This window comes from Poecile atricapillus, chromosome 3 (assembly GCF_030490865.1).
Source record: "Poecile atricapillus isolate bPoeAtr1 chromosome 3, bPoeAtr1.hap1, whole genome shotgun sequence".
Classification (NCBI taxonomy): Eukaryota; Metazoa; Chordata; class Aves; order Passeriformes; family Paridae; genus Poecile; species Poecile atricapillus.
In genome coordinates, this window is record NC_081251.1 from 108,850,467 (window position 1) to 108,865,806 (window position 15,340).

General features: G+C 38.5%; 1 protein-coding gene across 1 annotated transcript in view; it reads right to left on the reverse strand.

Annotated features, from left to right (window-relative positions):
* PPP3R1 (protein phosphatase 3 regulatory subunit B, alpha) overlaps positions 1-15,340 on the reverse strand; it is a 39,299-nt gene extending 23,959 nt beyond the window's left edge. The window contains exon 1 of the mRNA XM_058834092.1: positions 15,102-15,340. Coding sequence (XP_058690075.1) covers positions 15,102-15,104 — 3 coding nt within the window. The 5' untranslated portion in view covers positions 15,105-15,340. The remainder of the gene's footprint in view (positions 1-15,101) is intronic.

The window sequence follows — 15,340 nt, forward strand, 5'->3', positions numbered from 1 at the left end:
CAGTTCCCTAAGAATACAGGGATAAAGGGGATATAAACACAAATATAAGTATTATTCCAAAGTTGGTTGTACAGAAGTTGAAAGACCAAGAAGCACATTTTCAATGGCTCAGATAATGTAATAAACAAAGTATCAAAAGCTTTAGAAGTCTAATAATCTTTTCTCTTTGAAAAAAATAATCTAGAAGAGCTGGAAAAACACACACATTTCATTTGGGATTAAAAAGAAATCTTACAATTATATTTAGTTCACACATTGCTGTCCAATCAATTTAAGGTTTCTTTTGAATAGGAAGAGGAATTTTCCATTTTCTGGCAGGCACAATTTCCAAGAGGCTGCAATGATCTAGCATACTACATCCACAGCTCCCTAGCATCTCTGTTACAATTCCACCCAGCAGTTTAAATCCAGTGATGTAAGCCAGCCAATGTACTCTTCCATTCCACCTTGGTGTTGGATAGAACTTCCATTTAGACACTAAGCAAAACTATGTTCTCCCCTATATCTGCCAATCATTAGCCCTTGAAATTTTATAGTGACTTTTTGTGGACACTTTCAGTTACATTTCTTGTAAAGTTTACCAGAAATCTGATAAACTGAACTTGTATCAGTGCTCAGTTTTTATGTATGATCTTAAAAGTGAAACCATAAAAGTACAAAAGGTATGTCATACAGCTGTTGTTAACTATTCTAAATACCTCACCTGAATACTAATCAACAGCAAACATCAAGGAAGGCTGTAAGCATTTTATATAGAGAAAAGAGGGAACTTCAGGGGGGGAAAAAAAATCATTTTTTTCAAAATGAAAACAAAACCACAAAACCAAACACAGCTTATTTTAACTTACCTTTGAAAGAAGAAGATTGCAAGTTTTAAATATGTTTTACCCCCAAAGCAGCCTAAACTTTTACTCCTGCCTCTAAAGAAAATACTCTGTGACCTTCAGTACTGAAGGAACGCAAAAAAAGATTAATACCTAATTCTTCAACATATTTAAATTGCAGACATCAGAGATAATGAACCAAGGCAAAGGGGATTGGTGGATTTGGGATTACAGTAGAGATCAAGTCAGGTTAAAGCTGTTACAGCACTCTGGCATTGCTTCTTTCAAGTATGCCGAGTGTTATAATTCCCTCTGCCACATTAAAAAAAAGAAAGGAGAGTCTTATCAAAAAAAAACCAAAACAAACAAACTTATTTTGGATACATTTACTCAATTTTCTCATAACAAAGTAAATCATGCTTCCTTAGAAGACTCTCCCCTCTTGCATACACGTCAGGCTCTACTACATCCCCTTTCTGGATATAGGAGGTAAGAAAGACTGCCCAAGTCTTAGGAAAAGCCCACAGTTTACTCCTTAGTCACCATCTAATCCAGTCACGTCTCTGCTCAAGCTCCATCAGTCATTTTAAGGGAAGCCACTTGTCCCCTGGCTGGCAGTTGGCCAGTAACTTATGCTATGCTTTATTTAAATCCTTCACTGTCCACGGGTCTCCTCCAATGTGAGATATTAATGGCTTAAGGCCATCACAGTCAAGTAACTATTCTAGGATATCACAGGGAAGCCCTAAACCAGTGAAGCACAAAGCAAACCCGAAACTAGAGACGGCTCCTGTTGCCAAAGCCTCTACCAGACAGAAAAACTAAAGGAATCAAGAGTGTAATTCATAAGAGGATTCAGCCTTTAATACACCATTTGGCTTTATTAAGGGAAACATAACAATAAAAAGTGCATCTGTTCAAATGGGATAAAAACACTTATTTTAAATTTTAGTCTTTTGAATTTCAAGTGATCAGGACTGAAAAGCAATCTATAAAGTCTGTCCACTTACAGCAGGTATTGTATGATTTATATCCATATATATCAATCCCATAGCATTCCCTATCTGAACTCAGTTACACTTGCTCATCTTGCAGCAAAAATCTAGACTTGCAAGATCCTGAAGGTATGATTAAGTACTTGGTTTAATCATAGATCTGTACATGCAGACACAAACACTAATTACTCACCTGCAGCGTCTCCCAGAAAAAAAAAAGTCACCCAAGACAGAATGAGACATACAGACCCAGCAGAAACAACAAAGAGCATTTTGTTAAATTGCTTAAGAAGAATGACCAAAGATAAAAGCAGTTTGACTGCAAAGTCCTTTTCCTGAATTTAGAGAAAAAAGAAGTCATGAGGTCAGAATGTACACTGATACCATCATTTACTAGGTATGTACATACTTCCCCAAATCATCTCACACAAGTTTGATGTAGACATAATAAAAACCCAAAGGATAACTAGATTACTATAAACTTAACTCAATTGTTCCATCTGTAATATGTGAGACTATTCACATTTTCTGTTGAATTTTATGATCTCCCTAACAGAGCTTGCAGTATGCCAGACAGACAGATAATAAACAGTGCTAGAAACAAACATAGTGAGTTTTTAAAACTAGGTAAGGCAGAGAAGAGATTGTGCCAACATTTAGAAAACTCAAAAATTAAAATTGTTACTTGAAGGAGAAAAGCAAAATCTCCTATGTATGAAAAAACACAGAAAAAAATAAGAGCTCTCATTTTAAAAACCTGCAAAAACATTGCAATCTGTAAATACAACTTGAGAGAAAACCGGTGACAGGAACAAAAGTGTTAATTTATGAGCTAAGGTACATTTCACAATTTCATTTTTGGCAGTTCCCAGCTGCTACTCTAGCAGCAACAACCCAATCTGCTTATCCAATCACTTCAAAGCTCACATTTCTAAAGCTTGCATCACTCTCAAAAATTCTCAGAACCTTGTAATTTTAAGAGCATAAATGAATAATGAACTTTCAAAAAGCCAAGGAAAGGAGTTTCCCAGAAGGATTCTGAAGCAACACAACCTTTACTAGGGGAACAATAAAATTCTGCCACCATTAAATCAAAGTTGTGATGCAATTAATGGGAAGTCTTTGGGATTAACAGGTTATTCCTCCAGTGCTTCTGAAGAGGTCATAAAAAATTTTGCAAGATAATAATTTATTTGTTCCACTTAGGTCAATATATCAGCTTCATCTACAGTATTTCTTTCTAGGTTTACAGCTCAAACTGAAGTTTATTCAATTCCCTTAGCTAAAAGAGGTGACCATGGCAGCTAACCTTTTCAGCTTTAAAGACAATTGCAGCAAAGTTTCTCAATCATCCAACCCATGACTGTGCTGTTAGACGGACTAACCCACACTAGTAAAAATGAAACCAAGCCCATACTGTCCAGAACATTTGTAATCCCAAGTACAAAACAAGATAGAAAATACAAATGACTGCAAGAGAACAGACACATCAATGACCGGATACAAAAAAAACCCCACAAACCTTAAACAAACCACAAATCTTTATGCATAACAAAAATAGAGCTGAAGAGCTTTAGAGAACATTTCAAAGAAGCTTTGGAAGCATATAGTGCAAAAGCTTATCTAAAGAGTACGGGAGAAACCATAAAATGCAACTGAGGACTTTATCAAGTAACTCGGGTGTCCTGGGATTTTCAGAGTTAACAGTCAACATCTTAACAAAGAAATTACATTAACTTACATTTAACAAGATATTAAAGAGAAACAAAAAAACCAAAGCATATCACACTGATCTTGTTTTTTGGGACAGTGATGAATATACACTGGATATCAGACACTTATGATCTCCAATTTAATCGCTTCATTAGTAGGAAGGATTTTTTTTCCCCTTTGTTGGTGAATATGAACACAAAAAAATACAAGCAACTGCAAACAGTAAATTTTGTCATGTTCATGCGAAAGAACAACTTCAAATTTGGAAAAGTAAAGTAACACAGGGAACAAAGGAACAAAACTTCATTCAAAATATTAGGCCAAAATATTCAATCATCACCAAGAACCTGGAGGAACTACGGAGTTCCACAGTTTCCACCAGAAATTAATATTATAGCCAAACTGTTATTTAGCATACCATAGCCTGTCAAATGAAGAAAGACAAACCTACCCAAAAGAACCAAAACACTCAATTTTTGCAGATAAAATACTTAGTAGGTAATTAAAACTCTTTCAGCTTTTCTCTTTCTCCACAACAACTAGAAGACAAAACAAATTTTTCCCAGAAAACAGACTTCAGTCCAAACAGTCCAAACTTCCACTCCAACACAAAGTAACAACAACTTCATCATTGGCTGACCTACATATAAATAGGAACAGAACAATTACTTTACAGGAAGATATTCACTTGACCTAAAGCCACATTGAAATATAATTTGCTATCTATATTCTCATGAGGCTGCTTTTAATCAGGCCAGTTTGATTCTCAGCATTTCAAGCAACTATAAAACCAAAAAAGAAAACTAGGAACCTTCAGCAAACAGCTCTATAGACTAATCCCTGTAAAAACTGCCAAGTTATCTGGTATTTCAATACCCCTCCAAAATTAACAGTCAAAGAATTTATTCTCTGTAATACTTCCAAGTCCAGCACTCTTGCCACTGGATTGATGAAGAGTATGAAATATAGGCTTTCTTTCCTCTGCATTGTTTTTCAAACACCTTTTGTAGATTGCAGAAATCACAGTCACTTAAGGTATAGGACTTGTTACCATGCTTGCAAATTTAAACTTCTTTTTGAGTAATCTTTAAAAACCCAAAGGCTATCAATATCTGTAGAATCAAAAACAACCTCTTAAAAACGTGAGTTGTGATACTTCCAACACAAGAAATGAGTAAATATAAGGATGGCTCAGTCTTCTGAGAAACTTCTGAACTTCTGGATTGGCTTGTACCAAGAAGACATTTAAGTCCAAAAGCCTCAACTCTACAGGCTGGAAAAAAAACAATAACCACTAGATCAGTTTCCTACTACTACACTTCAGCTGTGTATGTAATGCTGTGAGCACTAGAAAGTATAAGAATACTTCTCTTTGCTGAGGGTTTTTCTAAAAAGCAGAAAAGGAGGTACAGCAGCCACAGAACCCCAAGCAAAGTAAACAGATCTCTTCCCTAATTTCTGCAAGAAATGGCTACAGATCCTTGTGCCTGATTAGGGTTAGACAAATATGAAAGGTAAGAATTAAGCTAGAAATGAAATGTAGCATGTTATCCTTAGACAACAAGTGATGAATATACAAATTACTTTGTTAATATATTTATATAACTGGTTATATATATTCATTAATGTTATATAATTAATGTATTTCTTCCTCATGTAGCTAGCAAAGGTCCCTTGCCACAAACTGTTAACAAACTTGAGCAAGGAAAGAATGGAAGATCACTATCAGTTAGAAAATAACTTCAGATAGCTTCTTTATTTAAGGGAGTTTAGACAGCAGATTCACTGCAAGTGGCATTTATGGAGGGCAAATATAGCAAAGATACATAAACAGATTATACTGCATCATATAACAGTATTATGCTACTTAATGTAAAAGACTCTACTGCAGCTCAAAGTAATTCCCTTTTCACAGAAATAGGTTAGAAACAGTCAAGAACAACAGGACCTGCACATTTTTCTCTACCAACTGATTTTCCTAAGTTTTTAGATTTCAACAGTGTATTTGGTCATGTGTTAACTGCAAAGGGTAGGGCTTTAGGAACAGTTGCACAAGCATTATAAATTAATCTGTAAAGGTCTGGAGGAAAAAAAAAAAAAAAAAAGCCTAAAGCCTATGCAGTTCTACTGCATACAACAGTTTAGTACCAGTTTTAACATATGTCCTTGAGCAGGGAAGTGCAAGTACCAATTCAGAAACTATCAGTAATTCACAAAGACTCTACCATGAGGGGATGGAACAGTCAGGAAAGCCACACAGCTCAGTGTACAGCTCTGCACAGAAACAGGCTAGATAAGTGGATGCTGTCACGAGCCCTTCTTCCCATGTAAGAGATTTATAAACAGTTCAATACCACTTAGGAAATCAAAAAGGGAAATCGGAGTTTGAAAGGAGATAAATGTCTTACAGCTGCCCAACAAGAAGAGAGAAAGAAGAAATAGCACAATTGAAAAAACAATCACAAAGTAGGCGAGATGTCATTCAGGATCCATCACAAAAGAGGCTGAAGAACATTGTGAAGAGTTGTGAAAATGACACATCTCAAAACAGAAAAGACAGTTCAAAAATGAGGATTTGATTTCACAAACTGACACAAACAAAAAACAATCAAGGAGGCAAAGATGCCGAACTGGGCAAGATGTGCAAACCAAAGGAAGAAGCAGGCTATGCAGAAGGGGAATTGTTGCATAGAAACAGAATCTGATATATAGAGATTGTTCGTATTCTCAACCAGTTAACACTAACCTTAGTTTGTCTTTATCCTTTTTATTCAAGGAAAACAACTTAATCAGAACTTGGAGCTGCCAGCTAATAAAAGGAGACATTTTAAGTTCTGGTTTAGTTTGTGCTATTCAGGGATTCACAAAGAATAAAAATGAATCATATGGTTTGAAAACAGGCCCTACCAACACTATGATCCAAAACTGAGTGATCAAATTCATTGTAATTATCAAGAAATTTACAAAACATTAAACAGGTCTTCCTGGCATTACCAGGTTCCATTCTGAAGTGAACACAATTTCCAGCACTCAAGAATTTTCCACAAATTAGAAATCGGTTTTCCGAAGATGCATTGCAAATTTTCAAAGTCTTCCAATTAGCACAGATTTCCCAATAAAACGAAAGCAAAATGAAACGTAATAAGACACTAAAAAAGTCCCGAACAGACAAACCCTCAACAACACAAATGCTTTCAATTCAGGTTTTCCCTGCTGTGGAGTATTTGAAACCTTCAAACAGTTTTCTTTTTATGACATGTGTCATGGAGAAAGTACTGACAATTTTTAGTCATAACACTGAGGTGATGTCCATTCAGGAGTTGGTTATATTAAGTAATACTCAAACGCTATTTAGAAGAATATTTTAGGTTAAGTTCTTCAGGGCAGGAATTGGCTTATTTCTTACATACAGGAATGCAAATATTGAGTATCAGAGATGTTTGTCACTTCTGCTAGAAACTAATAATAGGGTACGCGAAAGATTAAATTAGAAATCCAAACCAATTTCAGTAGCTTATAAACATTCATGTCTAATGTTTGAAGAATTTTCCAAAATCTCATTACCAGAATAGTTCTAAGATCTCTAAATAAAAGATTCACAGTACTTGCTAAAGATTGCTTAATCATTATAGAAATCAAAACTTATTAATTGCTGTAATTGACAATACAACCAGAAACAGCTGTCCTGAAAAGCCAGAAATTTTCTTATGTACATAAAGTTGTAAATGTATGTAAAAGCAAAAATAAGAGTATACACAATGCAGCATTAGAAAAATTATTCCTGTTTATTGGGTCTATAGGTTCCAAAAAAAGTCCTGTAGATGCAGCCCTACAGAGTCACAGCGACTCCCAGTAATAATTGCCAGTTGCTGGCAATCAAGAATCCACTCCAAGGCACCGTACAAAGACTGACAATTGTGCCTGTAATCACAACCTGTCCACAGAACCACGGGCCACCCTCTTTCTGCTATCCACCATCTTATCTCTTCATGTGCCATACCAAAATTTACAGTTTGCAAGCACTAGAGGCAGTATATAACGCATATACATTTGCATCCCAATCTGTAATACGAACTGCAAATCAAAGAACACTTGTCATTTTAAACTAAGTGCTTTAACAGCTCTTTGCGAAACACTGGGTAACAAGGATTGACTTGACACAACATTTATGGCACTGCACAGGTGCAACAAAATACCTCCAAGAAAGTAGATTAAACTACTAGTAAAACCCATCCTTTCTCTAAAACAAATTTTTCTGGAATCTTTAGTTGCTCTGCCCCTTGCTATAGAGCAGTACGTTCTTTCTACATCACATAAAAATGTCTACATATAAACCCACAATCTTCTCATTCTGCTCCATTTTAGACCCTTGAGAATTTTTCAGAACTGACCTTTAGCAAAACTCAGCTGCACCAACACTAGTGCTGCACCATAACATTCAAGAGTATGCAAGATTCAAACTTACTAACCTTTCATATTTTACAAATTACATTTATCTGATTTTTCAATGCACTGTCTGAAAACAAAAAAAACCCCAAAACCCTAACACCAGTGGTACCTACTGCAAATGCTTTAGTCTTATTAATAAAATAAACAGTGTTTTGAATAAGATATTTCAGGAAAACTAACGCTGCTTTTTAAAGAATCACTGGGAAAAGTAGCAAACAGGCATTTTACTTGATACCTCTAAGAAGAAAAGTTATTAGAGTGCCAAGATAGTCTACTTGAGTCAAATATAGAAATCAAGTCTATTCATTCATCTGACATTTTTATTATTGCTGCTTAGAAGTTCTCCTATTTATAATAGCTTGTTTTTCTCCTAGACTTGTTAGCAGATCTACATGCAATCAAGCTTTAATCTAAAAAAAATCCGTGAAGTGTCACATTAGCATTATCAACAAAACTGACCCATGACTGCTCAGATACCACAGTGCTAAGCCTGTTAGCAGTGGCTCAATACTAAATTAAACTTCCCAAGGGAACATCTTATACACACAAGACTGAAAAGCTGTTCAGTCATCATGACTACAAAGTACATGAGCTCTCCTTCATAACCTCAGGCCTGAAGCATAGCCATGGAGTTTACTGAAAAAGAAACCCAACAACAAACCAAACCAAATAACTCCTTTTAAAGTCCTCTCTGCTAGCCATAGTGTCATTCAGCAGAGAGAATTCAAGTGAACGTCTTCAACTTCAGTGATGCTACTCAGAACCTACACAGTCAGCAGTTAAACAACAGCTGGTTTTGTCTTTTACCACTTACTACAAAAAACCCCAAAACATCTGATAAATGTATGCAGAGGAGTTACAGGGTAACAACAGAGAAGTAGAAAAAGAGTCCTATGGTTTCCAGGTGGTGAAAATAAGGGGTAAAAAAATATCCATTTTTGTCACAAATATATCAAAGGAAGAAAAAGTTCCACAGCATTTAAAGATGATCCTAGGATTGTATTCTGAGAATCACAGCTGAATCCACTTTTCCAGTAGCTTGGTTTCTTCCCAGAAACATATCAACCCTGGGCTTCATTTCTGGGCTTCCTGTTGTCCCATTCCTTCCTCTCCTGCCCCTCCCAAATTCTGACTGAACTGCTTCCATAAACATCCTACTACATTTTTTTAATTCCTACCTTACCTAACTTAGGCAATGTTTTAAACTATTTTAACTTTAAGCTGACTTCAGTTCTTTGCCTGAAGTTTTCTTAGAAATGTTCATCAACACAGACTTTGCAAATATTCACTAACTGACACAACCTGTTTACAGCTGGGAAGCCAAGATTTTTATTGGCAGTTCGTAAGAAATACTGCCTTCAATCCAACTCAGTTAACGGGTTTCCAAAACTTCTTTAATGCAGTTAAGGATTATTTATATCACTAGATTTCTTCCTTAATTGTGGAAGGGAGTATCAATAGCAGGGCCAAATGACTGTCAAATTACAAACGAGTCAGATATAGTCTCCAGCCTGTTTTGTACCATCAACACAGTTTTGCCCAAGCAGTTAAAGTGCTTGTAGCAACATATAAAACACAGTCTTACACGGAAAAAGCCCAATAAAGTATAGCTACCAAATTAATATCTTCAAGCTACACAAAACATCAACATTAAAAATAAATGACACTCCAGAAATTACTTCACTTGAAAGATGGGGGTTTTATTCTCAGACACACCTGAAAATTGAAAAAAAAAAAAAAAACCAAAAAAACAACTCTCCGCAGACTTTTGCCACACAAATTATATATGTAAGACCTGAACAGAAAGACAAGATATAGTTCAAGCTTAGCCCTGGTTAAACTAATCCAAATATATTACTAAATACAGTATTTCATCCAGTGACCAAAAAAGTCTAGCTACATCATATACTAAGTAGAATATAGTGCTTCTAGTCCTGGACTTTCCCAGAATACCTGAATTGGTACACAGAAAGATTTACCTATACAGATTAAAAGATGCTGGTGCATGTCCAAGACTTTCCCACTTCATTCACGACATTAACACAACCTCTGCAGCTGATCTTTGTGACACTGCTGGTGTCAAGATTACTTTAGGCCACTGACAACTAAGAAACAGAGTAGCTTTTGCAGGATATTGAAGGCCCATCCCCAGCTCAAACCCCAAAGCAATTACTTCAAGAGTCTAAAACACTGCTACAAAGATGTTGGAAGTAGGCAGCCAGGGACCACTGAACACCATCACATGCCCTAAGCCAAATGGACAACACACAGCACATTTTCTAGTGGCGGCATTTTAACTCCAAGAGCCCTAAATTTGTAACAGTTAATTTGATTTAGACATATTTCTTTTCAAAGCTACAAACACACATTTCCAGTATCACATACTAATGCTAATTTCTAAACAGTAAGAAGGACCTTGGTTAAGTCTATTGCCCTGCTATGACCTCGACCTGTTCCGTTTGCAGAACAAGGGCAGTATTTACCATCTTCACAAGAGCACAGCAAGTTAAATTCTTAGTCTTTGGGAAAGAAAGAACATATTTAAGTAATTTATATAATCATGTCAGCCAATAAAATTCCAACTGTTTCAGGAGTTCCAACTTTCCTATATTTTAATTAACATAGGCCTGCAAGTCAAACAAGATGCTTTTTCTAATGGTATCCTGCTCACAGGTACCAGCTGTGTAACCTTTAAGCACAAGCACTTTTTACTCCTCTTTTTATGCCAACATATGCTTGTCATCATTCCTTCCCACCACTTCAATTTTTACTGCCCAATCCTAGCAGTGCTCACTCCTCCAGCAGCAGAAGAGTTGGATCATGACAAGGACATCACATAGTAGCACCTTCTCCGTTTCTGCTGATTCTGGCAAAGAAATAGCATATAGGAAGAAGGGAAATAGCCAGTCCCCTTTACCCCCATGGTCCTTCTGTAAGGAACATAAAGGAACAAACAAGCTCAGGAAAACAGAAAAACATACAGTCCAGAAGAAAACAAGGATGGAAAACTGGGAAATGTGTCACTATATGAACTGGCTGCCAATGAACAAAGAGCAGTGCAGTGTAATTTTTCTCTCAATTACAACTTGACAAATGATATTATACAGAGAAGGGAGAACAGATTTGGCAGGGAAGAGGAGGGGCAAGGAAATCGAGAGCAAATTGCATTCAAGAACTCATGTATTAGCTCAAATTACAAAATATTTTTTTCCATGAAAACAATTTTTGGTCATTATTCCATATAGTTAAAGCAGTGTCTTTGGAATCATGGAATCAGTTAGGTTGGAAAAGACCTCTGAGATCACTGAGTCCAACCTACAGAATTTTATGCTCAACTGCCATTCAGATTTAAAACGTTTTAGGAGAGGATACAATTTTCTTTAGTGAAACACAGCTAAAAAGAAGCAGTAAAAACAGGGAAAGCAAAATTTTTCAAACTAGAAGAAAAAAAAAAATCAAAGCAATGTTGAAAAATCTTACACAAGATTAATTTATGAATTACAGTAGAAGAACACTATTAAGAACACCTACAATTAAAAAAAATAAAACTATTTCTTCTGTAACACTGCCAGGTAAGCACCAATTCAGCATGCAGATTAAGAGACTGGAGCATCTCTCTTAGAAGGAAAGGCTGAGGGAGCCAGGACCTAATCAGTGTGTATCAGTATCTGAAGGAAGGGTTCCAAAAGGATGGATCAGGCTCTCCGTGGCAGTGCTGAGCAATAGGACAAGAGCAATGGGCAGAAACTGATGCACTGGAAGTTCCACCTCAGCATGAGGAAGAACTTTACCGTGCAGTGACCATGCATGGAACAGATTACCCAGAGAGGGCGTGGAGTCTCCCTCACTGGGGATATTCCAGAACCATCTGGACACAATCCTGCACAGTGCGCTCCAGGATGACCCTGCTTGAGCAGGGAGGCTGAACCGGGTGACCCACTGCGGTACCTTCCAACCTGACCCATTCTGTGAGGAGGCAGAAGCAGACAAAGAGAAATAGTTTGGCATAAAAATGTGCATTTCTGCCCCATCTCGTTTCCTCGGAAATACCAGAATTACTGAATTCTCTTTTTCTGGCTCTGATTGACAGAAGACAGTCCCATCTACTTTAAGATATGAATAAACCCCACAATTTAGGTGTTATTAATCTCACTCCCTTAAAATTTTCCTTTCACCTGCTAAGCCAGATGCCTTACATGACGCTCCTGAGGTATGCCCACCACAAACTATTTTCCCTTCAACTACTCAATTTTCATTCCTCCCTACTGTTAAATTAATAGTTTAGCCATATAAAAACAGAATTCTACTTCTACCACATTAATGGGGAAAAAATATAATTACTTTCTAAAAATTAATTTTCCTTCTTCACCAATAGGCTCTATCTTCCTGTTTAGGAATAACTAGCTTTTTGTTCAGCTAATAACCAAAGCATTTAACACCTTCCCTGCTACATAGTAACGGATTATTTAGGATGATCTTCTGGGATTCTTTTCTTTTTGTTTGTTTTATTGCAAAAAAAACCAAAAACCAAAAAACAAACCTGTTTAGAAGTTCTTTACTGCAGTAATTTAGAGCCAGTGTTAGATCAGTTCTGGCTGGAGAAAATGCACCAGAGGCACTAGTATTCAAGTGAAGTGAGTCAAAACAAATTAATAAGAGACTAGTTAAGATGGATGCACGATGTAACACATTTTGGGTGATTCCTGTACAATTCTGGGGCTTCTCTACTACATCTATAAAGTTCAAGAACTGGATATGAACTAGAACACAGACCATTCCAAGAAGACAGAATTTATCTATCTAAAACAAAGATCATTTAATACCTTTATCTCTGCTGTTTACCTTTTCCTAGAAAACACTACTCATAGGAAAAACTTGCTAAGTCAACTCTGACAAAAATAGCTTATCAACATTACTTCTGGCATTATGTAATGGACTCGTCATCGTATGCTCTGACAGATTATTTTAGAACCGGCTATACCTAAACAGCCAGAAGAACACTCTTTGACTCACTAGATGTTTTTGTTTTATCTTAAGCTACCTACTACAATCACAACAATACATTCACCTCTTTTTTCACCATAACTGTCAGCTCTCTATTCCTGTAAGAACACGAAAGAAATGTTCTAAACTGTGAAAAAATAATCTCTCTAATACCATAAGGTTTGAAACATTATGTACTCCTTCATTAAATTGAACTCTTTCAATGACAGCATCCCCTGATGAATGACAAAAACAAAAGCAACTTAAATGAAATGCTGGGGGTGGTTTTTTGTTAATGTATAGTTTTATATTGGTTTTCAGACTAAAAGGCACCTAAGGTCAGGTGCTACCAGAACCAGTGTAGTGATACAGCTACAGTGGTGTTCCACTTGAGGATACAAGCACCTTTACTGATAGAGATAACATTCAGCTCACCTTTTTTCCCTAGTATATGCATTTCCACATTGCAATGTATCATACACAACTACTATTCAAGAATCAATGAAGTAATGATCACCATGATTACATCATCAAAAGATTATAAGAAAGCTTCAGTTACAACACAATCAAGTAAAAAATAATCAAAGGTAATAATACATGAAAAATAAGTTCATTAAAGGTCCCTGACAGACATGTGGGCATCACAGTTCAAGGATATTTCTTTCCTTTAATGTATATTAGTCTATCTTATCTGGCAGATCTTTGAGAAGAAAATTTTCACAGAAGACCCAACTACTGGCAGGATGAGCACAATCACTGTGTGGAAAATGATCACTGTTCATGATGCTCTATACAGTCAAAGTAATTAGTGGTATTTGCAACTATGGCATAAGTGATAGTAATTTTTTAAGCCTCAAATTCATTAATACCTTGTTCTCAAAATACAAACTTTTTTCCCCCTCACAGTCTTGATGTGCCCCCAACCAAACCCAAAGCATTATACATTTCAAAGCACTTCTTCAAAGCCACATCTATTAAAGTGTACACACAAAAACAGCCTGAGCATGACACATTAGTTTCTGCCACAACTTTATTTTTTAAAGGAAAGACTGCAATGCCTGCTTAAAAATAAAAAGAAACCCATTTTGGGGTTTCTTCCAGGCCCTGTGAGGTCTAATGTGATAACCAGCTAGCCTCGCTCTGAAAGGGTTAAAAACAAACAAAAAAAAATTTAAACTACTTGTATTTCTCCAGCTGTAAAACCGAAATATTGCCAGGTCTTCCTGCAGCCACGGTACTAGATAATTTAGGCTAAAATAAATGTTTATTAAAAAAAGGGCGTTGATTTCTTGGCAGCGGTGAAAAGCAGGAGACACCCCTAGTGTCGACGTAAAATACTACAGGACTCCATACTGTATCTCCAGGTTAATTTGACGGCAGAAAAAGGGAAATTTAAACCCGTCATGATTGAAAAAACAGAGCGACTCCCGGACACACACACACACCTGGACACATGGCACTCCCGCAGCCTCAAACCCCGGGTACCCATGGTGTGTGAAGTGTCAGCTTTCCGCCCCAGCCCAGTTACAGCGCACATTATCCAGTCCATTGGGCTACGTGCATTACAGCTTTCCGGTCCGCACACGAACAGCACAGCGCTACTGCTGCTGCACCGGGGGCGGGGGGAGAACCCCGCGGAGCTGCGAAACAACCCCCGCACGGCAGCGCTGCCGAAATTGCCGGAGTTTGGTTTGGAAACGGCGCCGGGGGCCGATGGTGCCTCTGTGGAACAGATGAGGCGCAGCCCGGGCGACGCGAATCCCCGGAGCGCGGGGAGGGCCGGGTGGGGGTGAGGTGAGAGGGTGCTGGGGAAGGGAAGGGCCGAGCCCGACCAGCGCTGCCAAGGCGGCGGAGGGAGGAGGCGGAGAGCAGCGGGGTTCCGTGGGCGGCGGGGGAGAGCGGGGGATGCGCCCGCCGCCGGGGAGAGCCAGGAAAGAAGCCCAAAGAGGCGCTCGCCCGCGGGAGGACGTGGACGGCCCGAGGGCGGGAGGAGCCGGGTCAGGGGCAGGGCAGCGCCGAGGCGGAGCGGTGGTGGGGCCGCGGGGGTGGGGGACCCGGCCCGGTCTGGAATATTCCGGCGGGGCGGGAGCGGGGAGGTGGGAAGAGCTAGGGAGGGGAAGCGAGGGAGGGTCCTCACCATGGCGGCGGGTGGGCGTCAGGCGTCTCCCCCGCAGATGAATCCGCCGACCCCGGCCTCGCTGTGCGTTGTCCGGCGTCGCCGCCGCCGTCGCCACTCCCAGTCCGATCCCGATCCCGCTCCCGTCACTGCGGCAAAGGCTCCGCTGACCGCGCACGGAGCGAGCGATGAAGGGAGGGAGCGAGGGAGGGAGGGGGCGCGAGCGGCGCTGGCGCGGGGCGGAGGGGGCGGGGCTCTCG